Here is a 25,599-nt window from a genome sequence, read left to right on the forward strand (position 1 = left end):
ACCCGGTTTAGGGGGTGTTTTCAGGGGTGGTGTAAAATGAACGGACAATGTATATCAATTTTTTTCATGGACGAACATTTTTTCACAGGGGGGGGGGGGGGGATTTTTGCACATAATAGTTTCGTTATAGTGATCACCAATCGAGATATAATACTCCATTTTACATACAGTGTACGTGAAGGTACAAACAGGAAGGCGAAATCGAGATAAAAGTACACCCAATATTGAAGTGTAGTATCATTCCGGAAGAAATAGATAGATGCCTAGGGGTTTAATAGCAACACAAACTATGGCATTCTGGGACTAACATATGATACAATTTTATTTCAATAATTTGGAAAAGGCAAATAAAAACTCCATGATCAAAGAGAGAGAGGGGGTTTAACTGTCACTCGACACAAATCATTGCGAGTAGGGGTCTTTAGCAGTGGGAGAAAACCGGAGGACCCGGAGAAAACTCACGAGGTTGGATGGGTGATCTTACTACTTGTCACGTACAACCAGGGAATCGAAACCAGGCCAGTTGACAGAATCAATGACATACCCTCCTTGATCAACTAAGAATGGCAAGACAGTTGGAACCTAGCATATAAAGCTATCTACTGTGTAGGTCATGGTTGTTATAATCTAGTACAGACCTATAGATTTCTTTCTATTTGTTTTTAGTTTTCAAGGGCCATATAACCCATACAGTACTTACGCTCCAAAACTAGCTCAGCTTCAGAACAGACACTAAGCTAGATGACCGACATTTTAATTCCTAATTCGACAATATAAGCCGAAACCACCCAGTATTCTTCTCGAATTTTGAGAATTTTATATTAATAAAATAGAAAAGGCTTATTTAGTCACTATGTGTAGAACCTCATTACAAACATAGTATACTAATTATTAGATATGGTGGTCATTCAGGCCAGAGATCTATTCTCGAAGTAGCTAGGTGTCTATGTACAGAATGTCCAATAACCATTCCATGGAATTACGAGCAGGTGCGCGATATCGTCTAGGAGAAAATGACAAATTATACAGCCCGTGTATAATAGCTCTTACAGATGACAACATACTTAAATCGATTCGATTATAAATACCTCATGACAACTAAACGACATTTCTCGCTTTCTCTCTCTCTATATATATATATACATCGGACTTTTTGTTTTTGGATCAGATAGATAGTATTACAGCTGTCGTAGGACGAGACAGATTTGATGATTTTTATTCCCTTTGCTATCAACACGAAGCAAATCGGATATTACATGTAAATTGGTGAACTGCGCCATGTCTTTCATCAGCGGGATTAAACCATAGCAGTCGGTTTAACCATCTATAGCGGAATTCATACAATATGGCTCTTAGCAGAGAGTGGCTTACGAGTGGCGTGTCTTGTGTACACGGAATTTGGTAAGTACATTAAAATGATGACTATCGTCTTTACTGTTGTGTGGAATTAAAATTTCTGTAGTGGTCTCCTCTTGTCAGTGGTCCAGAACCCGAGGACCTGACTTAAGACGGGTTCCGCGGTTGTACGTGACAAGGAGGATAGGGTCGTCTGTCCAACCTTATGGGTTTTCTCCGGGTAATCCGGTTTCCTCCCACTGCTAAAGATCCCTGCGCGCAAGCAAATTATTGAAATAAAACTGAACCATATGTTAGTCCCGGAATGACCTAGTTTGTGTCGAGTGGACGTTACAAGAACAGTGTCTAGTCGTTCGAATTGTACAAAAAATGCAGGTCCCGTACACGTACAACAAACCGTGGATTATGAAATAAAGAGTAGGTCATACTGAAACTGTCCGGGCCAAAGTTCTTTCACAGCACACAGTATGGCGTAAGCCCATCTCCATTAGCCCAGTATGGCTGAACAGTAGGACGTTAAACCCCATTCGAATTAAAAAGAAGAAAACTGGTTGATGATTCTTTTTTTTGTAATAGCTTTGCTTACTGTTTATTCTCGAAAGGGGTGTGGTGGCCGAGTCGTTTAACACGTGCGCATGAGATCATAAGGTATGTCACTGAGACAAGTGACCTTCTTTCGATTCCCCGCGAGTAGGGTCGCCTGTTCAATGTGTGTCAATCATTTTTGCAGTAATTTGACTTTAATGGAAAATTGTTGTACACAAAGCTGGGATCGAAACCACGCCACTTGAATGAATGATTGACCTTATGATCTAAAGCGCACACATTCGACCACCCCATTGTCAATAGTCCAGCTGGAAAATGAATGCATGTAGGAGGTTATCGCTCTAAAAGAGTTAGCAGGATTCAACAAACGTCAGGCTTCTCCAGAAATAGACGAAAAGCAAATCAATACTTTTAAACTGGTACGTCCACTCGACTTAAACTAGGTCATTTCGGGACTAACATATGGTTCAATTTTATTTCAATAATTCGTTTGCGCGTAGGGGTCTTTAGCAGTGGTAAGAAACCGGAGGATACGCAGAAAACAACCCAATCCCCCAATTTTGTTCACAAATATTGTTATGTTTTACCGTCTTCGTTTGTCAAGTTGTTGGTGCATAAGTGTCGGACGTTAAACCCCATCTTATTGAATTTATATTGTAAGATGGGGATAGAGAAATAGAATTTAACGTCCACTCGGCACAAGCTAGGTCATTTCTGGACTAACATATGGTTCAATTTTATTTCAATAATTCGGTTGCACGTAGGAGTCTGTAGCAGCGGGGTGAAACCTAAGGACCGGGAGGAAATAGCGGGGAATCGACACCGCCCCAGCAGACCTTATGAACTAAAGGACACGTGTAAAACCATTCGCCCCCCCCCCCCCCAATATCATTTAAAAATTAATTATTGATCAAATGACTATTTGTAATGTTCTAAACGACTTTTAACATTTTAATTAAAAGCAAGAAGAGGAAATCGATACAAAGACAAAGATCAGAAATTGAGATCTTTTTGTTTGATTGTAGTTTAAAATTTATTTACTCTGAATTAGTATTTCATTTCTAGATCAAACCACTTTGTTTCATAAACAAAAATTTGTATATAGTTTTAACTGATGCGTTTTATATTTAATCAGGGGCGTGGTGGGGACTTTAATGCATTGCTTGAGTGGGATTTCAATGGAGTGGCACAAATAGTAAGGGATTGGAGGAGAGGGTTTGGGTTGGAGGGCGTCACTCGCCGATAAATGTAGTTCTGGGGGGAGGGGGTAGCGCGTGCGCGTTGTATCATAAAGTCTGTCATTGAGTCAACTGGCGCGGTTTTGATTCCCCGGGTGTACGTGACAAGGAGTGGGGTGCTCCAGTAACCTCCCACTGCTGAAGACCCCCTACGCGCAAGCGAATTATTGAAATAAAATTGAACCTTATGTTAGTTCCGAAATGACCTAGTTTGTGTCGAGTGGACGTCTCTCTCTCTCTCTCTCTCTCTCTTTCTGTAATAGGGTTATGAATTATATCAGCAATGGTTTCCTGTCCATTGAAGATTGACGTATATATAAGAACAACATGTTTCGTAATCTGATTAGGAGATCGTCTAAACCTTCCGTTTTTGTTTTCGTATTCAAATGTTAAAAAAAAATCTGTTTTGTGCTTTTTATTGTGTATTAATCCTGGAAAGTCAGATATTGTTGACAGAGACCATAGGAAATAGAATTATCTTATCAAGTCAATACGTTATATAGATAAGTTGATTATGTCGATCATGAAGTCATTTGAGTATTCATTATATAATTTGTTTACTTTCCAAAGAAAAAGGAAACGCCAGGGAAATAATTCATATTACACGCTTGGCCTGACAAGAATCGAATATCGATAGGGATATTGGATCTAAATCTCATTATTGGCGTCTTGTTTTGGTCTCTTGTAACAATAATACCGAACAAGTGGCTTTCTAACCTTCAATACTTCAACTGGAGGTGTTGGTCGCGAAAGTTTCTTAGGAATCCACTGTGTGGTTTCACTTAACCTGTAATGTAGGACGGAGGGCCTTACTAGCACGGCCACTGGTCGTTCTGAGGTCCCGGGTACACGTTGGCGTGTATGTAACCAACTCATTGATAGTTGGATGTCAATTGCCGTTGAGGATAAATTTCCCCCAAAGCCCGGTGTATCGCATCGTCGCGTCTTTGAGTCTAATGGCATGGTTTTGATTCACGGTGTGGTTCTCGTGGTGTAGAACGAGGGGCCTGGCAAGGGACAACTTATAGTCGTTCTGATGGGGCGATAAACCGAGAGTCTGTGTACACATTGGCGTACATTTAAAAGATCCCTTGACAGTTGGAATTCGATATAAGAGCGGGCCTCATAGCACACTGTATGGTGTATGCCCGTATTCATTATCCCATTCGGGGCAGAACAGTAGGACGTTAAACCCCATTCATTTCATTTCGGTATCGACATACAACCTCAACATTAACATTGGCGTTAGACGTAACGTTTTGATCGAACTAAATTAACTGCTTACGATGTATGGTAAACTGTTTGTCCATCTTGCCAGATTTTCTGGCGTGGTTTCTCCTTGTCAGTGATGCAGGACGGGACGAAAATCTGAGGTCCCGCGTACACATTGGCGTGCACGTAAAAGATCCCTTGACAGTTGGAATTCGATATAAGAGAAGGACGTAGTGCCGCTGCCCGGGCAAAATTTCCCTCATTGCACACTGTATGGCGTATGCCCGTCTTCATTAGCCCAGGTTAGGAGCAGAACAGTAGGACGTTAAACCCCATTTCATTTCATTTCATGTCCATGTTTCCAGGAGGGTTTGGGTGGCCGAATGGTTTAAAGCATGGCGTGATTTCGATTCCCGTTTTCTCCCACTGCAATATTGTAATACAATTGTACCAAGTGCTTCGCCAGTGTTTTTTCCCCACAGATTTCACTCAGAAATACCCAGTTTATTCAAAAGTACGCGCGGAACTGAGCATGACGTCTTCGTGGCAGTCGCTCGTATCGGAAATGGTCGAGACTTGGTCCTGTAAATTTGGAAGAATGTCGACCGAAGAAACAAACAAAAAAAAAGACGCAGATTACCCATTGTATGGTTGAAAACAGTTCATAATTTCGTTTTACTTGTCTTTACTACTACACTAGGATCTGGGAGAGTTGTTGTATAACCTCACATCTTCATGTAGTGTAGGCCATCGAAAGTATACATAAAAAACGAAACGAAATATAGTTCTTATAGTTCTGTATTCTAATCAGATTGGGTTAAAATATACACCCGAGAACGCTTGTCGTGTCTTGAAGTATAATTTACGATCGTATTACCCAGTTAAATCTTTTGCAAACCTGATCTCGTTTCTCTACCGTTTTTATAATAAATACCCTTCGGAATAGAATTAATTTATGTACTTGTAATAATCTAGATTGGGGCAATATTCAACACAGATAGAATAACGTAGATAAAATGTCAATTTAAAACAGATTTATAGTTATTACCACTCTTTAAACCCTAATAATTCTTTGAATATTTATAGCGGAATTTCTGACACATTCCAAGATATTTATTCAGCGCAGAATAGCATTTATTGATTTTGCTTAAAGATACATTATGTAAGATTTAGATAAAGAGCTGACCCTTCGCGCGTGCTATAATAGTTCATATATAGATAATGAAAAATGAATATATTTATTTAAAAATTGTATTCAAATTACATTATTCTGACCAAAAATATCACTGCTTCAAGTTTTGACAGGGTGAGGGGGGGGGGCGAATTGTTAGCATATCATAAGGTCTGTCACTGAGTCAACTGGTTCCGATTCCCCGTTTGTACGTGACAAGGATTAGTATCGCCTGTCCAACCTCTTGGGTTTTCTCCTGGTCCTCCGGTTTCGTCCCACTGCTAAAAAACCCCTACGCGCAGGCGAATTATTGAAATAAAGTTGAACCATATGTTAGTCCCGAAATGACCTAGTTTGTGTCGAGTGGGCACACATGTGCGTAGGGGTCTTTAGCAGTGAGAGGACACGAGTGGACCCGGAGAAAACACGCGAAGTTGGACAGGCGGAGTTAGATCTTACATAATGCATCTGTAAAGATTAGTTCTTTTTAATAATAATTAATTTCTCGTTACCCACGTTTTGACCTTTCATCAGCCATACAAATACCTAGACTATAAAAAGCTTTAATGTTTATAACAATATGTTCACCCTTGGTGGAAAAATAAGACGAATAACAATATGTATGACACGAGCTACTCGAAGGTGTTGAAACATTTCATGTGTGTCAATAAACTATGTTTAAATCAACGGTTTAAAGAGAGAGAGAGAAATGGGGTTTAGCGTCCACTTGACACAAACTAGGTCATTTCGGGACTAATACATGGTTTAATTTTATTTCAATAATTCGCTTGCGCGTAGGGGTCTTTAGCAGTGGGAGGAAACCAGAGGACCCGGAGAAAACCCACGAGGTTGGACAGGCGACCCTACTCCTTGCCACGTACAACCGGGGATTCGAAACCCCGCCAGTTGACTCAATGACAGATTTTATGGTACAGCGCGCACGTGCTAACCATTCAGCCAACCCCCGTCTCTCTCTCTCTCTCTCTCTCTCTCTCTCTCTCTCTCTCCCCCCTCTCTCTCTCTGTCTGCACCAACCGGGCTAATGATAACAGGAAAATGCCATACAATGTGGTATGGGGTAAATTCTGTCCGGATAGGATTTTTTTATACATATAAACGATAATGTATGCACAGGGTCTTGGCTTTTCGTCCCACTGACAAGGGAAATCGATTAGTCTAGCTGGGTGGCATTCTACACACAGTGATCGATCTACTTTATAAATCTCTGTCCTAAATGGCCGCCATACTCAAAATTTAGTATACTGTTTTGTAATGCGACTCTACTCCGTTTCACATCTGTTTTGTAATGCGACTCTACTCCGTTTCACATCTGTTTTGTAATGCGACTCTACTCCGTTTCACATCTGTTTTGTAATGCGACTCTACTCCGTTTCACATCTGTTTTGTAATGCGACTCTACTCCGTTTCACATCTGTTTTGTAATGCGACTCTACTCCGTTTCACATATGTCAAACACACACAGACTCAATAAACCTATTCAATTCCATTAAATGGAAGCAGAATAAATACTTCTCAAAATTCTTGATGTATACTTAGTGTTTCCGACTACAATCATCAATTTAGGACTTAATGCCCATATTTTCGAACAGTGTCTAAAATAATCCGTGATTAGGTCTAATCAGTAACTAGCTAATTAGAGATTGGTAGTTGTCTATGTTTGGCATTCTCAAATATCAGATTAGCTAATCTTAGACTAGAATTTCTCTTCGTCAACAATTAACATTAAGTTTTAAAATTTGATTGTAAATCAAACATTTAAATCACTGATTTCATATAATCATTGAACATTGACGAAAGGAACCAGTTACAGGAAGTAGATTACAAAATCATGACATTGTGTTTGAGAACCGTGTTTCCCAACATGGGGTTCAAAGATATCAGTAGCGTGTAAGCAGGAAGAAAAGGCGTGTCCGTGCAAAAAGACATCCTAGTAAATTAGAGCATAAAATTTTTTTGGTATTGTATTTTTAGTATTTGGACAGTGAATTTCAGTAGTTGTTATTCGTCACATTTCCCACAAGCGACCTAGTTGAGTTTACAATGGGGAAGTGCGGAGGTGTAATTGTCTTGTCTACAATAGAACAATTCTCTCGGATTAACATCCAAATGTATCATTATTTGTCAATTTTATATAAACTTGCAATATTTAGAATGGTGTATTTACCTGGTCTCAAAATTTCAGTTCGAAATATTGTGTCGTTTTGACGTGAACGTCAAAACCGCTTATCCGGATACGTTACCCTTCAAAGATTTCGATTCAGTTTTTTCGTTGAGTGAGCTGATAATCTTTTGCCTTTCCTTTAGGGGTCTATACAGTGCATGACCCACATGCTGTACTTGATAACGAAAGGTAAATTTCACCTACACGTTATTTTATAAAATAAAAGTACTGCTTGGAACACCGATCTCCGTTTCCAAATGAAGACTGACGGGTTTAAGTTGTTTGAAAACGCTTTACGTATATTAAGTTAGTTACCCTGTCCTAAGGTAGAGGATTTTAAGGGCTTTTAACATAAAATTAAGCAGTTTTATTTTCTAAAATATAATCGAGATTGGCCCTTTAACTTATATTTCTTGTCATTATTAATATAATTTTTTCACACACTTTTACTGATCCAGAAAGGTTTTGTATTGAAATTATAACTGTGAAATCTCGAATAAAGAGTTTATCAAACCTAAAGCAACTCGCTTGTTATAATAAAAAATATTATTGACGACAGCTTTTCATGTCTGTCAAGTATTTGAATTAAATTTGTTTCCGTTATTCATATAATTTTCCACACACTTTTACATTTTGCTTAGCTGATCCAGAAAGTTTTGTTTTTATATTTTAATTGTTAAGTATCGAATACATAGTTTATAACTTCTAAAAAGAAACTCTTATTGACGACAATCTTCCATGTCTCACAAATATTAAACCTAAATTGGCTGTCATTATGCATATAAATGTCCCGATATTTTTTTATCGAAATTATATATAATTATAGACAGACAGCAAGAGCTGTGTATGCGAAGAGTGTGTGTGAATTATAGAGTTAGGGGAATGTATGGTGTTAAAAATATATAAAGAGAGCTTAGTGGGTAAGACGCTGGCTCGCCAACCAGGAACACTCATGTTCGCTGGCCTTGTTGGCCGCGACGGTTCATCTGGATTTTCCTGCCTGGTTGGTTACCCTTTGTCAGTGGTGCGGCACGGAAGGAGCGAAAAACAGAGGTCCCCGGGGACCTAAAAGAATTCGAAATAAGAGTAGTCGGTAGTGCTGCTGTCCTTGATAAAATACTCTGATGGCAAACTGTATTAGCCCAGTAGATGCAGATAAGAAGGGCGTTAAACCCCATTTCATTTCATTTCATTTCAAAATAAAAGTCGATTTATGCTTATTTGGTTAATAACTGCATAACTGAATGCATCATAATGGAACATCTATGCACTTAATCCTTCAACTAAGGAACTGAGATGACTACTATTTTAGGTGACTTAGTCAAAGATTAAGTACAAGTCAACGTTCCAGAATATCACATTATATGGTATTCTCGAACAATGATTAACTCAAGGATTAGGCTAATCAATGTTTATAAAAATATGACTGGTCAGATAATCGGAGATTAAATCTAGGATTAGCACTAATCTACTTTCGCAAATATGGGCCAAAGTGTCGATCAACTAGCTTAGAGTCTGTTCTCAAGTGGCTCTACACTGTTTAGTATGGCTTAGTGGTTATCTTATAATACTTGGTAGGGGTTATTTAAGAGGGGACACCTCACTTTCCCCACATCAAATGTGGGGAAAGTGAGATTAAACCATTTAAGATATACCTCGTATATTAAGATCGGACAATGACAGCGGTAGATCACCACGTAGACTTAGAAAGAAGAGCATATCGCCGCAAAACGCAAGCTAGGGGATAGAGAACTTATATTTAGCTTATATTTAATGTCATAGCTGTGTGTGTGTGTGTGTGTAGTTTCCTGTATATAATGCGATCAGGATCGACTACTGTCAGCCCACGTGTGCTCTTGTTAGTAATATCTGAAGCATTGTGAATAAATGAGGTCATTAGTTTTCATTTATCCGATTACTACTATGATCTTCCGGGATTTATCATATAACACATCTAGCACTGTAATTAAAACCAACACACGGAGATCTTCCTGACATTTTAACCGAGTCTTGGGAATGAGTGATTGACATCCATGTTCCTGAACAAGTCGATTACATTCATCTTATATTCACAAAGAAGGGTTTGGATGGCGGAATAGTTTGTATCATAAGGTCTGTCATTGAGTCAACTGGCGTGGTTTCGATTCTCCGGTTGTACGCGACAAGGAGTAAGGTCGTCTGTCCAACCTCGTGGGTTTTCACCAGGTCCTCCAGTTTCCTCCCACTGCTAAAGACTCCAACGCACCAGCGAATTATTAAAATAAAATTGAACTATATGTTAGTCCCGAAATTACCTAGTTTGTGTCAAGTTGACGTTAAACCCCATTTCTCTCTATATATATATGTTCACAAAGAAGGTGTTAAAATAGAATAAATCTACACACATATACATATATATATATATATATATACTCCTCAAAAAAAGTAGGGGATATTCAAAAACAATACAAAACTGCGGAAATGCACTGCTGTTTTTATTAGAGGTAACCAGTTTATGTTAATAACAGGCCAATTGGCTACACATGAACATAAACAGTTCATATGGGCGGCTAATCTGACGGCCCCATTTCACTCGCAAAGAGAGATACATACTCAAAAGTGAAAATGGACGGTTTTGATTTTTGTCTTAATAATGAGTAATTGCTCCACCAATCCTCAGACATTCAGCAATTCGTTGTGACATGCTCCTAATCAACCATCCAATCACGATTTGGCTCAATCTGACCCACTCCCCTTGCAGTGCCACGGCCAATTCTTGCAGTGTTGTCGGTTGACGTTGACGTCGACGAACACGTCTCATGTTTAAACATGAATTAGAAGCAACAACGTTAATGTCATGAAATTGAACACGTGCCCTTGTTTGTGTCCATTTCTTTATGAAATTGGAGCGTTTTGCGAAGAAAAAAAGTCAAGTTGAGTTTTAGAAATTTAAGTCAAGTTTAGCTTTAGAAATATAAGTAAAGTTTATCAAGTCAAGTGTAGCTTTGGTTATCTAAGTCAAGTTCAGCTTTAGAAATATGAGTCAATTTTAGCTTTGGAAATATAAGTCATATTATTTAGAATGTCGTACCTTATTTCCATATTATTATAATTTCCAATATCATGATTATCTGAAACCTATGCTTCATGGAATCCTAATTATTGCTTCGTCGCACTGTCAAGTTTTGTCAGCAAACCAGCGTCAATGCAAGATGAGACCTGTCAGGCGTGATACATACTAATTAATCCAATATGATATTTTACTCCATCTGTAATACCAGGAACAGAATGACGATACATGTACATTGTTTAGTTACATGAAATGAAATGGGGTTTAACGTCCTACTGTTCTGCAACTACCGGGCTAATGAAGACGGGCATACGCCATACAGTGTGCCATACAAGGGAAATTTTGTCGTGATAGCGACGCTATACTCTTATTTCAAATTCCAACTGTCAAGGGTTCTTTTACGTGCACGCAAATGTGTACACAGGGCCTAGGTTTTTTGTCTTATTCGAACTACTAGAAGCTATTCCTGTCAGGCCTTTCGTACTGCACCACTTACGAGGGGAAACCACGCTGGAAATTCCCGGACACTTTCTTGGCCACGCCGGGATCGAACCAAGGACCCCGCTCGTACGACCCCTGACGCGACAGTACAACTGGTCAGATCTTCATGTAGTGATAGGCCATCGAAAGTATAAAAAACGAAAGGAAATGAGATTGTAATAATTTTGAAAACGTGTAGAATATCCCCGTGGTCTCCAGTCAGCTTCGTCAAGTTGCGGTCATAAACGCAAGCGGCGGCTTAAGCCCGTAAGGTGTACCCTTTGCATACTGGATGACATTATAAAGTTGATATCGTTCACGTATGAGCAAATGCCCCTTAACACCCCCCCCCCCCCCAAAAAAAAAAAATCAAAAAAATCTAAATCTTGTTGTTTTCCAGTAACTAGGCGGTAAATTGTTTCAATGGCATTTAGTTAATGAACTGGAATATACAGGTCACAATTCTATGGAATACAAATTACTGCTTATTACTGAGCGACGTTTCGACCAGGCTTCTCTAGTCATTATCAAGCTATGATAAAATATAACGAGACAATATATACATTACACAACAATACTTAGTTAATGTTGACAAACCAGAGACACCCCTTACTATACCGGCATCCCTGCATCGCATCAAGAAAGTAAGATTATTACATACATGTACATATTTTCCTTCCGTTCAGCATTAACTAAGTATATATATGTATATATTGTCCTGTCATATGTTCATAATTCAGGGCTCACACTGTCGGTCGCCAAAGTTGCAATTTGCGATAAAAATATGTAAGTGGCGATTAAAATTCAATTTTGGCGATAATTTTGGCAATAATTTTTTGCGGTACTGGCGATTCTTTTTTAGAACTGGCGGAAAAAAATCTTCAAATTCTGATCGTATTTATCCTGAATTAACCATTATTAAGTGTCAATCAAATGGCGGGATACTTTAAATTAATCAACTGGCTGATGACCCGGATCGCGGCAATGAGCAATACTAATCAGTTGTCTTGGATTAATGATTAGTTGATTGATAATTGCCAATGATATATATATAAGGCCTATCTCAAGTCATTATTTACTCCTAATGATTAATCCAAGCGGTGATTACTTGATGTTTTGTTTCGTCTGAAAAAGAATGGTAAGACATGTAATCAAAATGGCCGACAGTTCCGTTTGAAGAGAATTAATTACGGCATGTAAAATATACAAGCATGCATACTGGATATCATTATTTCAAATTATATTATTACCACTGGTCGAAAACGTAAGAACGAATTGAATAGTGATGATTCTTGAGCGAGAAAACCGTTCGCCATTTGTATCATATTACCGTCGCCAAAATGCTCTAAAGGGATTCAGATTCTAATACCTTTACGGTACATGAAAATAACAATAGGCCTATTGTAAACCAACACACAAATCTTTGGAGAATTGGCAATCCTTGAATGAGATTTGACGTGTAAATACTGAATATATATTGTGCAGTACGAATGTTCAAATAGACTAAAGTCACCAAAAATAAAATCTGATCTTATTAAATCCAAACTTTGCTAATCTGTTATGTAAAGACAAATTTTTAAAGTTGTTGTATATTGTATTGTATATATCGGTATTTTTTTTATAATAAGGTTAGCTGAGGCATAACATTGTTAGATGTTGTCTTTTTTATCACACATTTTTGGCAGATAAAATATTCCAGTTGGCGGAAAAAAATGAACATTTTTTTTTATATAAAAATTATCATCCGTTTTGGCGGAAAAAAATTGAAAGTCAGTGTGAGCCCTGGTTCATATTTTATCATTGCTTGATAAGACTAGAGAAGAGATGAAAATGAAATGAAATGGAGTTTAACGTCCTACTGTTTTGCTCCTATACTGGGCTAATGAAGACGGGCATACGCCATACAGTGTGCTATGAGGGAAATTTTGCCCGGGCAGCGGCACTATCGCCTACTCTTATATCGAATTCCAACTGCCAAGGAATCTTTTACGTGCATTCTAATGTATACACGGGACCTCTTTTTTTGTCTCATCCGAAGGACTGACAAGGGGAAACCACGTCGGAAAATCCAGATGAACTTTCTCGGCCAATGCAGGGATCGAACACCCGACCTCCAGGCTAGCGAGCCAGCGTCTTAACCACCTAGCCACTGACTATAGAAGCCTATCCGAAACGTCGCTCAGTAATAAGCAGTAATTGTATTCCATAGAATTTGTGACCTGTATAACTAGACGGTAGTCATTATTCTTGTTATGTCATTGACCGTGACTAACACAAGTATTGGTTGCTGGGTTTGTGTATTCAGTAGTGGTTGATATTAGAAATAGTCAGGTTTTCACATTAAAGTGAGAAGTTTTATATCTCGTTATAACTTGATAATTAGTGACAACTGAAATGGCCTCCCGGACAAATACAAGTCCACTGTATTTATTTGGCCTTAATTTGGCTGAAACGTTGAAGTCAGTTGTTGTACTAGTAATTTTGAAGTTGTAATTAAACCCACTCGTTGTTCTGTTCGCGTCAAGCATTCTCGTCCAAAAGTCTGTTTTGCCTTTTTCATTTGGGAGAGGGGTTTTACATAGGCTAAGCCTGTTCCCCAATCACATTCAGACAACCTGAATAAAAATATGGTTTACCGCCCCCCCCCTCATTTCGGTCTATATATTATTATGCCCCCATGCGTTACCTATGGTAACAACAACGCTTTAGCCTGTAGACGTTAATTACACATTTTAAGATCAATTTAAAGTGTAAAAAAATACTGGAAACAGGCGATTAAACAAATATATAACACAATATAAAATAGATATAAAATATAGTTTACAGAATTAAGTATTGGACATTTTACAAGTGGGTCGAAATTCACCCTACTACAATGGCTTAACTCATTACATTCACAGTAAAAATTTAACACAATGTAATGCTTGGAACAAGAAGAAACTGTCGTTTTCAAGGTCCAACGTTATGCGATCTCCAAAAACATCTGGTCAGATCTTCATGTAGTGTAGGCCGTCGAAAGTTTAAAAAAAAGAAACGAAATATAGATCTTGTATTTTAATCAGAGTGAGTAAATATTATCAGAATGTAATAAATGGCAGGGTGGGAAGAAATTGTCGTTTTCAAGCTACAACGTTATGCTCAATATGACGAAACGTGCCACACAGCATATTAATCGAAAAGTGTAAACGCTACAGCTGTGAGTAAACGAAAATCAAATTGGTACTATCCGATCTTCATTTACGAGTTCGTTAATTCATTACAGAATACGCACATAACACACTGGTTACGAACTGATCGTATTACAGCATAATAGACACAAAACAAACAGGTAACGAAATGGTCACCAGTTACGAGTTCGTTAATCGCATTACAGAATAATACCGAGTTCATTAATCGCATTATAGAAGATTAGAAAAATAATGAACTGGTCATCAGTTCCGAGTTCGTTATCCATAAAGATGCATTAGGTCAGATTTAGATAAAGACCTGACCATTCTTGCTTTCATAGTTTGAAAACAGATAATGAAAAGGGAATATATTCAAATTATTTGATTCTTGGCGAAGTAATGACTGTTTCAAGATGTAGCGTGGATCGTACTTGACAATCAAGATGAAGTCCCGATTATCCATTTTATCGTTAAACTCTTAAATCTGGCGTGTTCAAATCCATTTAAATCTCGGCTATACGATGATCTAGAGAGTTGATTATAGGCTTGTCATGTGAATAAATATCAAAATAATGTCGTATATAAGATTTGAAGCCAGAAAGACATGTAATAGGCAGATTTAGCTCTTAAATAATGCATCATTAACTTGGCAATAGACGAAAAACTAGGAATGAAAAGACAGCCAATGAGGTTTTTGGCTTCAAATGTTATATAAATTATTAATTAGGCATTTATTCACATGACAAGTCCATTATCAACTCTCTAGACCATCGGATGGTAGTGATATTGAATGAATTAAAACACAGACGCCATTTACTACTTTAAGGTAAACACTGATAATCGAGACTTCGTAGCAATGGTAATATACAATCGAGGCGATATTGTCAAACCTCCAAGCTCCCATAACTGCGCTCAGAATAAAGTAAAATCACTGTTAAATATTCTCATTCTTTATTATCCTTTTCGATCCCCCAGTTGTACGTGACAGGAGTAGGTTTGCCTGGTCAGGTTTCTTCCCACTGCTAAAGACCCCTACGTACAAGCAAATTATTGAAATAAAATTGAACCATACGTTATTCCCAAAATGACCTAGTTTGTGTCGAGTTTGAACTGCTGACATATACATTTTGCACCGTGAACACTAAAATAATATCACCTTTCGTAAAAGACTCGCAATTGTGTTCGGGTTTCAATGCTTAATTGCTGCAGAAACGTAAAACAAATCAATTGTGTGTTTGGCTTAATTCGTGAATACAGTAGGAAGTCTGGCCCCAAGGGAAATATCTTGGATCCAGAAACACAAAACATTGCACACAGTTTCATATTGATGTATTTGATATACATTAAAACAACAAAGGTTTTATAAAGGGCTATATTTTAGTTAGAATAAAATGAACAAATTGAAAAGGTTCCTAACTTAAGTCTGATAATGCTTTGTGAACTCGGAGTCTGGCTAACTCTAAATTATATATGGTGGCTGTTAGCGGCCATTCAAATGAATCTAAATCGTCGCCTTGTGAAGAAGGCGACAAGTATTCGCATAGAACCAGCAGACCGACCTAATAAATGATATCAAAAACCACCAGCTGTGCCAGTAAATCTTACAAGTGAATATAGTTAATTATAGGACGTCACTTAGACTATATTACGACTTGACTAGGAGATAATAATCCAGTATTTGTCAGCTATTAATGGTAATATTACCCGGACAAATATACGAAGATGTAAATGAGGGGATATTAATTACCAGAACTGTAAAACATTTATATCATTTATTCTATGTTAGGATCACTCAAAATGGGTTTATATTGAGAATCAGAGAGAGTGTGAGAGAGAGAGAGAGAGAGAGAGAGAGAGAGAGAGAAGGTCATTTCGGGACTATCATATGGTTCAATTTTATTTCAATAATTCGCTTGCGCGTAGGAGTCTTTAGCAGTGGGAGGAAACCGGAGGACCCAGAGAAAACCCACCAGGTCGGACAGGCGACCCCACTCCTTATCACGTACTATATTGAGAATCAACGCAGCGATTTAAGAGCTCATTGTTTCTATTGCCTCCCTTTTTCCAGCTTCAAATGTAATATACTCTTAAAAAAAAGGTAGGGGATATTCAGAAACAATACAAAACTGCGGAAATTCACTGCAGTTTTGTTAATAACAGGCCAATTGCCTACACATGAACATAAACAGTTCATATGGACGGCATGCAAAGGGATAAACCGTCAAAAGTGAAAATGGACGTTTTTGATTTTTGTCTTAATAATGAGTAATTGCCCCACCATTTCTCAGACATTCAGCAATTCGTCGTGGCATGCTCCTAATCAACCGTCCAATCACGATTTGGGGCAATCTGACCCACTCCTCTTGCAGTGCCACGGCAAGTTCTTGCAGTGTTGTCGGTTGACGTTGACTTCGACGAACACGTCTCCCGATTAAATTAAACATAACACACTGAAGCAAAGATACGCTAAGCAGTAAATCTTACGCAAGAACCGATAGGAAAGCAAACATGGATAGATAAACCAGCACGCGGTAGTTTTCATCAACCCTTCCTTGAAGTGTAAAATTTGACAATGAACCACTCCCACGTGTCTGGCGCTATTGTGTGTCGCATGTGCAGCTCAGCGGTTCTGTTGGGGCGATAAGTTCTTCATCTGTGAATACAATCTGGTTAAAACACAGATCCTATTTCGTTTCGTTTTTATAGTTCAAAATTTCGTTTTACTTGTCTTTACTGCACTAGGATCTGGAAGAGTTGTTATTTTACTCGTGGGGAGTTGGGTGGCTGAATGGTTAGCACGTGCGCGCTGTACCATAAAGTCTGTCATTGAGTCAACTGGCGTGGTTTCGAATCCCCGGTTGTACGTGGCAAGGAGTAGGTTCGCCTGTCCAACCTCGTGGGTTTTCTCCGGGTCTTCCGGTTTCCTCCCACTGCTAAAGACCCCTACGCGCAAGCGAATTATTGATATAAAATTAAACCATGTGTTAGTCCCGAAATGACCTAGTTTGTGTTGAGTGGACGTTAAACCCCATTTCTCTCTCTCTCTCTATTTAACTCGTGTTCTGCTTGAAATGAGGGGTCAGCCAATCAAATGGTCTGTCGAATCGAGTGCTTGACCTTTTTTTGCCATGAACTGTGGGTAGACATTAGCAGCGATAGAAATCAAAACAAGCAAAGCATAGCCACTTGCAACATCGATTCTGATTGGTTAATCAAATGACTGACGTTATAGGGTCATATGTCGCTTACTTGAGACCTGACGTGAACTCCCACAAAAACTTGTTAGATCTACATGTAGTGTAGGCCATCGAAAGTATAAAAAACGAAACGAAATGTAGATCTGTATTTTATTCTGAAAGCATGTCAAGTGTCCATGACTATTTATCATATCGCAACCTGCATAGGTATTTACATTTCAATATCCCCTTCTTGTTTTGAAGAGTATATATATTATTATTTAGACATCAAAACCCCTTGTAACATAGACGGAAAATCTTCATTTGTTCTTTTCGTTGAATAAAGCAGATTGTTTTCCCTCTAGTAGATTGGGTGAAGATTATCCGTGCATTAACTAGACATGTTCAATGTTATGGCACTCTTTTGCTGTTTTACACTAGTTTTAGTAGAAATCACATAGAGAAGTGGGGTGGGTGTCTGTGCAATAACAACAAGCATGTTGAGCAGTTGTCAATGTTACAAGTCATTTATAGCACTTTTCATTCGTTAACAGGTTTAACCAGAGGCCGAAGGCCGAGGGGTTAAACCTGTTAACTCATAAAGTCGTGCTATAAATATAACTTAATCAACTCTCTAGGACATCGAATGGCTTAGATATTGAATTTAAAACTTATTTCTAAAATGTAAAAACGTGTATATATATGTGACAGGGGTTTAAAATATAGGCTATGCTATTTAGATACAAATTTGAATAAAAATATTGCTTATAAAAACAAAATAAAACAAAACAAAAAAAAAATAAATAAATAATAAAAAAAAAAAATAAATAAATAAAATAAATAAAAATCAATAAAACGAAGGGTTTCACTGGTGTCACGTTACCCTTGAACTTACGTCACTTTCGGTGCCACGTTACCCTTAAACTCATATCCCTTCCAGTACCAATGTAACTGATAAACATATTTCCACATAAACATTGCGGACGTGTTATAAAATGGACGCAGAATCAATTAAAACCCAGCAATATTACTACCATTTATACATCTGTTAAGATGGGGTGGGACGATTTACCCAATACTACCCAATACCACCTCAATATCACCACATACTACCCAATACTACAACATAATGATGCAAAATAGACATATCTTTTGATTTTTCTTTTCAAAAATAGAGAGTTATATCGCGGGAAATGTACTTCAAATGCGATACCGATATCTGGCTGTTCCATTTACATCCCTCTACCACCTCAAAAAAGCCAATAATAACCCAATACTACCAAATACTCATCAAATAGTACCAAATACTACCCAATATGACCAAATAAGAACCTAATATTGTCAAATAACAGCACATTAGTATAATTACTGCAACGAATATTCGCGTCACTTATATCAGAGTATTATATTAAATTTCAAATCAAAATTTGGACGGCTAGTACTCTCCATACCCTCCACAGTACTAAAAATATTATTAATATCTAAATTATTTTCGTGAGCAGCCTTTCCATCACACTATGACAGCTATTATCCCCCATATCAAGAGCATCAAAATTGTTACGGCCATTATCTTCCATATTGAGTACATTACCAAATGTAATCCGTATCCAAATGCTTATCACGTATATGCTCATTATTAATATTTATTTTCGACTGTGTTATAAACATGTCGTCTCCATGACGAATATTTTGGACTGTCTGTGTATGCTTGCATTGTATGACTGGAGTGTTTTGTCACATGCATTCATGAGCATGTGCATGTTGTTTTAAGAACATATCCATTATTTTGTGATTTGTTCATTTAGAAAACTATCCATTATTTGTATCTCTATGGTGCTATGTTTTAAGTTTGATAATAACCTCAGACTGTCCATTATGTAAATACAAAGAAAAACTTCGGGGCTAACGTCCCTCAGTTGTTCTTTCTATTTACATAATTGACGGTCTTCGGCCATAATCCATCACATAATAATAATAATCAATTTGTATAGCGCTGAGTGTTCCAACTAATACGACAACGTGAAGTAAAGGGTTTGGGTTATGTCACTTCCGGTAACAACAAAACCGTTAAACATGTTTCCACATAAGCATTGCACACGTGTTACAAAATAGACAGAGAATCTTCCAAATCCAGGGACATCAATTCCATTTATACATTTGTTACGTGGTACATAATTATGTTGAAAAGTGATCTCGGTCAAAATTGTAAATTTTCGTAAAATTACGTCACTTCCGGTGGCGACAGAAAACATTATCGGTAACAAAAAAGTTACCGATTTGCACCATGAAACATTTGAACTTTGTATTATACATATCGGGAAATATATAATTAACCTAGAACCAATAAACTGAAATTAATAAGGCAAAAAAATCTTAAAAAAAGGATCGTGACAAAAGTGGTTATTTCTCGAAAACGGAAGATGCTAGAAGCAATTTGTGGACAAATATCATAATGTTAAACGAATGCTAAATATCACCCACTTCCAAAAAATATTTGATTTGAAGGCCGAAAATACAGTTTTTGTCAAAATGACATTACTTCCGGCGAGAATGAAAATGTAAAATTATTTTATTAAAATCAGAAATATCATACGGCATTACACGGTGAAAGTTTTATGAAAATCGAATAATACTTGACACTTTTATAGACCAAAAACCTTGAAAAGTGACTTGTAGAAAATCGTCTTTTTCTCTGCAACCGTACAAGTTAGAAATCATTTTGTGGTATCTGCATGATCATATTGGGTCATCCTATTTGTTCATTGGAATCAAATATCATAATTTTAAAAACATATAAAAAAAAGACCCATTTTAATAAAATATCTGTTATTAAGGCTAAAAATACAGTTGTTGCCAAATGACGTCATTTCCGGTGACAGTGAAAATGTTAAATTGGTTTGACCTAGTCAAATTTTGCATTATTCATCAAATAGTAAAACAAAATTGAAAATCAAATAAGAATTGACTATTTTACGGGCAAAATAAAGTGAAAAATGACGCCATGCAAAACGGTCTGTTTCTCGGCAACTGCTCATATTAAAGACTAATTTTAACATACATTCTCTTTGTATGGATTATTGCTACGAGTTTATAAAAGTTACGAAGAAATATTTGAAGAATATGAAGACGCTGGATGGGTTGTAAACAGATTTCCACATACACATTGCGGACGTGTTATAAAATGGACGCAGAATCAACCAAATCCAGCAATATCAATTCTATTTATACATTTGTTACCATATGTTACGTGTGTCAAAAAAGTGATACTGACAAAATTTGTTGCTAACTTACCGCTAAGTTAGCTGGCTTTCTAATGGGAAATTAAAAAGGATAAAAAATCTTAAAAGGTAATCCTGAGAAAATTGGTTATTTCTCGACAAGGAAAGATGTTAGAAACATTTTTTGGACATCTCTATGACATGTCCATTGGAATCAAATTATAATAAATATAATCGACTTCAAAAAAATATTTGAAACGACATTACTTCTGGTGATGATGAAAATGTTAAATTAGTTCTATGAAATCATAAATGGCAGAAGATATCACACAATGTAAAACCCTAATAAATGTTCGAGATGTTGGATATCGTAATAATGGTACTTGACAATCGACACTATCTTGCCAAGACTTCACACACTCATAACTTTGCTCAGAATAGAGTAATTTAACTGAAAGTTTTAATATATTCATTTCTCGTGATCTTGTTATAGCACGAACGGCCAGCTCCTAGTCTAAATCTTACATATGCAAGGACAGAGCCGGTGTTACGACATTTTCGATGTGGATTCCTGGCGCAAAAAGGTGCTTATTCGTATTAGTACCGGTAAGACTACACAATCAAATGAATATTATTTCAGTGCCATTTTCTATAATTCAGCATGTACCTGGATGCGAATGTTTATGAGGCAGAGGGTGTAATAAAAATAAAATAAAACCAAGTACGAACAATCCAAACCATTAGACAGAATTCGAAGTCCTAAAAAACGGTATAGGCAAAATAGTGTAATAAGGCAAAATAGTGTAATCAGCATATGGACTGTTCACCAAATCTTTCTTTTTCTGTTGTATAAACATACAATGTATATGTGTGTGGGGGGGGGCGTGCGCGTTGTATAATAAGGTCTGTCACCGAGTTACTTGGTGTGATTTCGATTCCCCGGTTGTACGTGACAAGGAGTAGGGTCGCCTGTCCAATCTCGTGGGTTTTCTCTGGGTCCTCCAGTTTCCTCCCACTGCTAAAGACCCCTACGCGCAAGCGAACTATTGAAATAAAATTAAACCGGATGTTAGTCCCGAAATGACCTAGTTTGTGTCGAGTGGAAATTAAACCCCATCCCTCTCTCCTTCTTATTTGTATGAAACGTAAGACCTGTTATTAAGCTTTATTGGTGTTGAAGGGAGTGAACGGGCGGAATTACGAGATCTTTCTTTGGGTCATTGTCATGGTTCCAGTTTACGTTTCTGTGGTATTTTGGCTTGGAAAACATTTAGTAAAGTTTTTGGCACTAATTTGTTGTAATTGTTTGTGTTTCCCGGAAATAAATAAATCAGTAGACTAGATTATCAGGTCTCTGAACGAGAAGGATAAATAAAAGGTAAACTTAATAACCCCGTCTACTTACTGCCTTCCTGTTAATAGGTTAATCACGTGACATGAATGATAGCGATAGGCAGACCCCAAAATTTTATTTTACTTTTGCGTAAAAAAAAAAGGAAAAAAGTTGAATAATAGCGATAGGCCTACAAATATTTTTATTTTGCGTTTCACTTTTACTTTTGTTTTACACTTCAAATTACTTTTAAAAATGATTTTAGTTTTCATTTGTGTTTTGATTTTAATTTACATTCTGGTTTTACTTTTGATTTAACCTTTACTTTTGATTTAATTTTTACTTTTATTTTTACTTTTGGTTTTATTTTTACTTTTATTTTTACTTTTGGTTTTATTTTTACTTTTGTTTCTATTTTACTTTGGATTTTGACTTTAGATTTTTAAAGAAATTTTGTTAAATTCCTGAATGATAACGATAGGCCACCATAGGATCTGTGATGTGATTTTAAATATTTACTGATCTGTGTTATTTTCTTTTTGAAATTTTGAAGTACATTATGATTCCATTTAGTCTGTCTCGTAAAACTGACCATATGTCTGGCGCAATATAGCCCAACTGGTGCTGAAACGCCATTAAACAATATTTCATTTCATTTCGTCACAAACTAGGTCATTTCCAGTCAAATTTTATTTCAATAATTCGATTGCGCGTATGTGCCCTTAGCTGTGCGAGGAAACCGGACGATCCGGAAAAAGCCCACGAGGTTGGACGGGTGACTGTACTCCTAGTCATATATAACGGGGGAATCGAAACTACGAGGATAAATGAATGTATTGAAAATTTCATTCATATAACTCTAACCTGAGTAATAAGAGTTTCAAGTTTTAACAAGATATATCGTATATTGTTTACTGCCGTAGAAACGGTACTTGACAATCGAGAAGTCTCAATTATCCATTGTATCGTTAAATATTTTAATTACCCAATAATACATTCTACAGTAGATATCGCTTGTGTGATAAATTTCATAATCTACTGCCATACGTCAACTGGCAGACTATCGCCATTGAAGAGACGACCACTGTCAAGATTAGTCGCATTATTTCTGTTACGTCTTTTTTTGTATCCCTGATTGTTTTCAAATTTGAGTGAAATCTGTGTCACTAAAGGCCCGGGACTGGACAGCGCAGTGGACGTTTACGGCTGGTCCCCGGATCCATTCACTTGATTTGATATTTGTTTATTTGGTGCAATGTCTATTTTCTGTCTTGTCCGCAGGTTTATCTTGCAGATTTTTGTTTTACGTGTAGTGCGGTCCTCCTGCACTTACTATTAGGAGATATCGCTTTACATGAATTTGATTGGTCAATCAGTAAGGAACTACTTTTTTTATTTTCAAAGAACAGTTTTTTTTTTATTAAAAGTAACTTCTTTCTTATTAAAAAGCAACCTTTTTTTAAATTTAATTGGCATTAATGGAAACACTGGGTCAATATGGTTGAATTACTGTCAAAATGATGTATCACTACGCCGTAATGTAATCAGGTTCAGTAAAAGTGAAATCTATAGCAAAGAATTCTATTAACTTATTTGTGCTTGTAAGAAAGAATTGGGTGGCAAATAAAATCTCCTACTCGTCTTTTTTGATATCAAAAAATATCAACACTCGTCAATAAAGCAAAAAAACCCAACTCGGCCGAGCTTCGTTTTTATTTACTTTATCGACTTGTGTTGATATTTTTTAATATAAAAAAAGACTCGTAATAGATTCTCTATATGTCCATGTAAATGTCAGCCACCGAGAGTTGATTATAGGCTTGTCATGTGAATAAATATCTATATAATAGTTTATATAACATTTGAAGTCAAAATAAAAACCCACAGGGGTCCGATTGAACTCTTAGCATAAAGAATCTTTAATGTTGTCGTTCATTACTCTCGACGGTTTCTCTTCACAGAAACTTTGCAATGGAAATTCAGTCAAGATTAGATATTATATTGATATTGGAAATGAAATGAAATGAAATTGGGTTTAACGTCCTACTGCTATGCTCCTAAACTGGGCTAATGAAGACGGGCATACGCCATACCACGAGGGAAATTTTGCCCGGGCAGCGGCGCTACGGCCTACTCTTATATCGAATTCCAACTGCCAAGGGATCCTTTACGTGCACACCAATGTGTACACAGGACCTCGGTTTTCCGTCCCATCCGATAGTCTAGACAGCTGTCCTTGTCAGGCCCTCCGTCCTGCACCACTGACAAGGGGAAACCACGCCGGAGAAAATCTGGATGAACTTTCTCGGCCAATGCAGGGATTGAACACCCGACCTCCAGACTAGCGAGCCAGCATCTTACCCACTTAGCCACCGTGATCCCCATTAGTTATTGGAGAGTTTAATCAATTGTGTTGATGCTATACCTATAAATATGTACTCCAGGCATTAGTGTCGTGAACATTTATGTATCTATGTCAAATGTAAAATTATGGCGACACAAAGTATTAAATATCTGACAATTCTCTATCACAAAACACAATCTATGCAGCTGTTTATATTTTATAAATAATAATAAAAACAAGGCGTCATTTTTTATTTTTCATAAATCACCGATATATAATGCGGGGGTGGTGGGTGTATGGTTAGCGCGTGTGCGTTGTATCATAAGGTCTGTCATTAAATCAACTGATGTGATTTTGATTACAAGGTTGTACGTGACAAGGAATAGGGTCGCCTGTCCAACATCGTGGGTTTTTTCTACGGGTCCGCCGTTTTCCTACCACTGTTAATTATTGAAATAAGATTTACCATATGTTAGTCCCGAAAGGATCTAGTTTGCATCGAGTGGATGTTAAACCCCATTTCCCAGCCCCCTCTCTCTCTCTGACCTTACTGCTGATGTTGGTCTTGATGCGTCTTCAGAGTTTAACAACTCATAGTGTATGACGTGTGTAATGTTATTTGATTGGTTTCTTCCTGGTATGTAAATGTTAAATTTAACCAGACATTAAGTGTTGCAAGTTGTTCAAGATAAGATCAACGAACCCATCTGAAACCTTCTAACAACCAGAATCATCGGGGTAGTGTCGTTGTAAAGAAGTGTTGTCACTTATAGCAAGCAGTATATGGAATCCATTTTATCGATCACGTCATGTCAGCACTGACTAGTGGAAAGTTCTCCGGAATATTCCACTGATATATGGCATAACTTTAAACCCCATTTCCTCCCGAGATTTTCCATTATTAGGGGGGCTGGATGGCCGAATTGTTAGCACGTGCACGCTGTATCTAAAGGTATGTCATTGTGTCAACTGATGTTTCGATTCAAAGGTTGTATGTGACAAGGAGTTGGGTCGCCTGTCCAGCCTCGTGGGTTTTCTCCGGGTCCTCCGGTTGCCTTCCACTGCTAAAAACCCCTACGCGCAAGCGAATTATGGAAATAAAATTGAACCATGTATTAGTCCCGAAA

At 37.4% G+C, this 25,599-nt stretch overlaps 1 protein-coding gene across 1 annotated transcript in view; it reads left to right on the plus strand.

The window, feature by feature from the left end:
* The first annotated feature begins 1,200 nt into the window (after window positions 1-1,200).
* Window positions 1,201-25,599, plus strand: part of LOC126827412 (G-protein coupled receptor dmsr-1) — a 39,451-nt gene continuing 15,052 nt past the window's right edge. The window contains exon 1 of the mRNA XM_050556724.2: window positions 1,201-1,401. Coding sequence (XP_050412681.1) covers window positions 1,346-1,401 — 56 coding nt within the window. The 5' untranslated portion in view covers window positions 1,201-1,345. The remainder of the gene's footprint in view (window positions 1,402-25,599) is intronic.

Source organism: Patella vulgata, chromosome 7 (genome assembly GCF_932274485.2).
Source record: "Patella vulgata chromosome 7, xgPatVulg1.2, whole genome shotgun sequence".
NCBI classification, from domain to species: Eukaryota; Metazoa; Mollusca; class Gastropoda; family Patellidae; genus Patella; species Patella vulgata.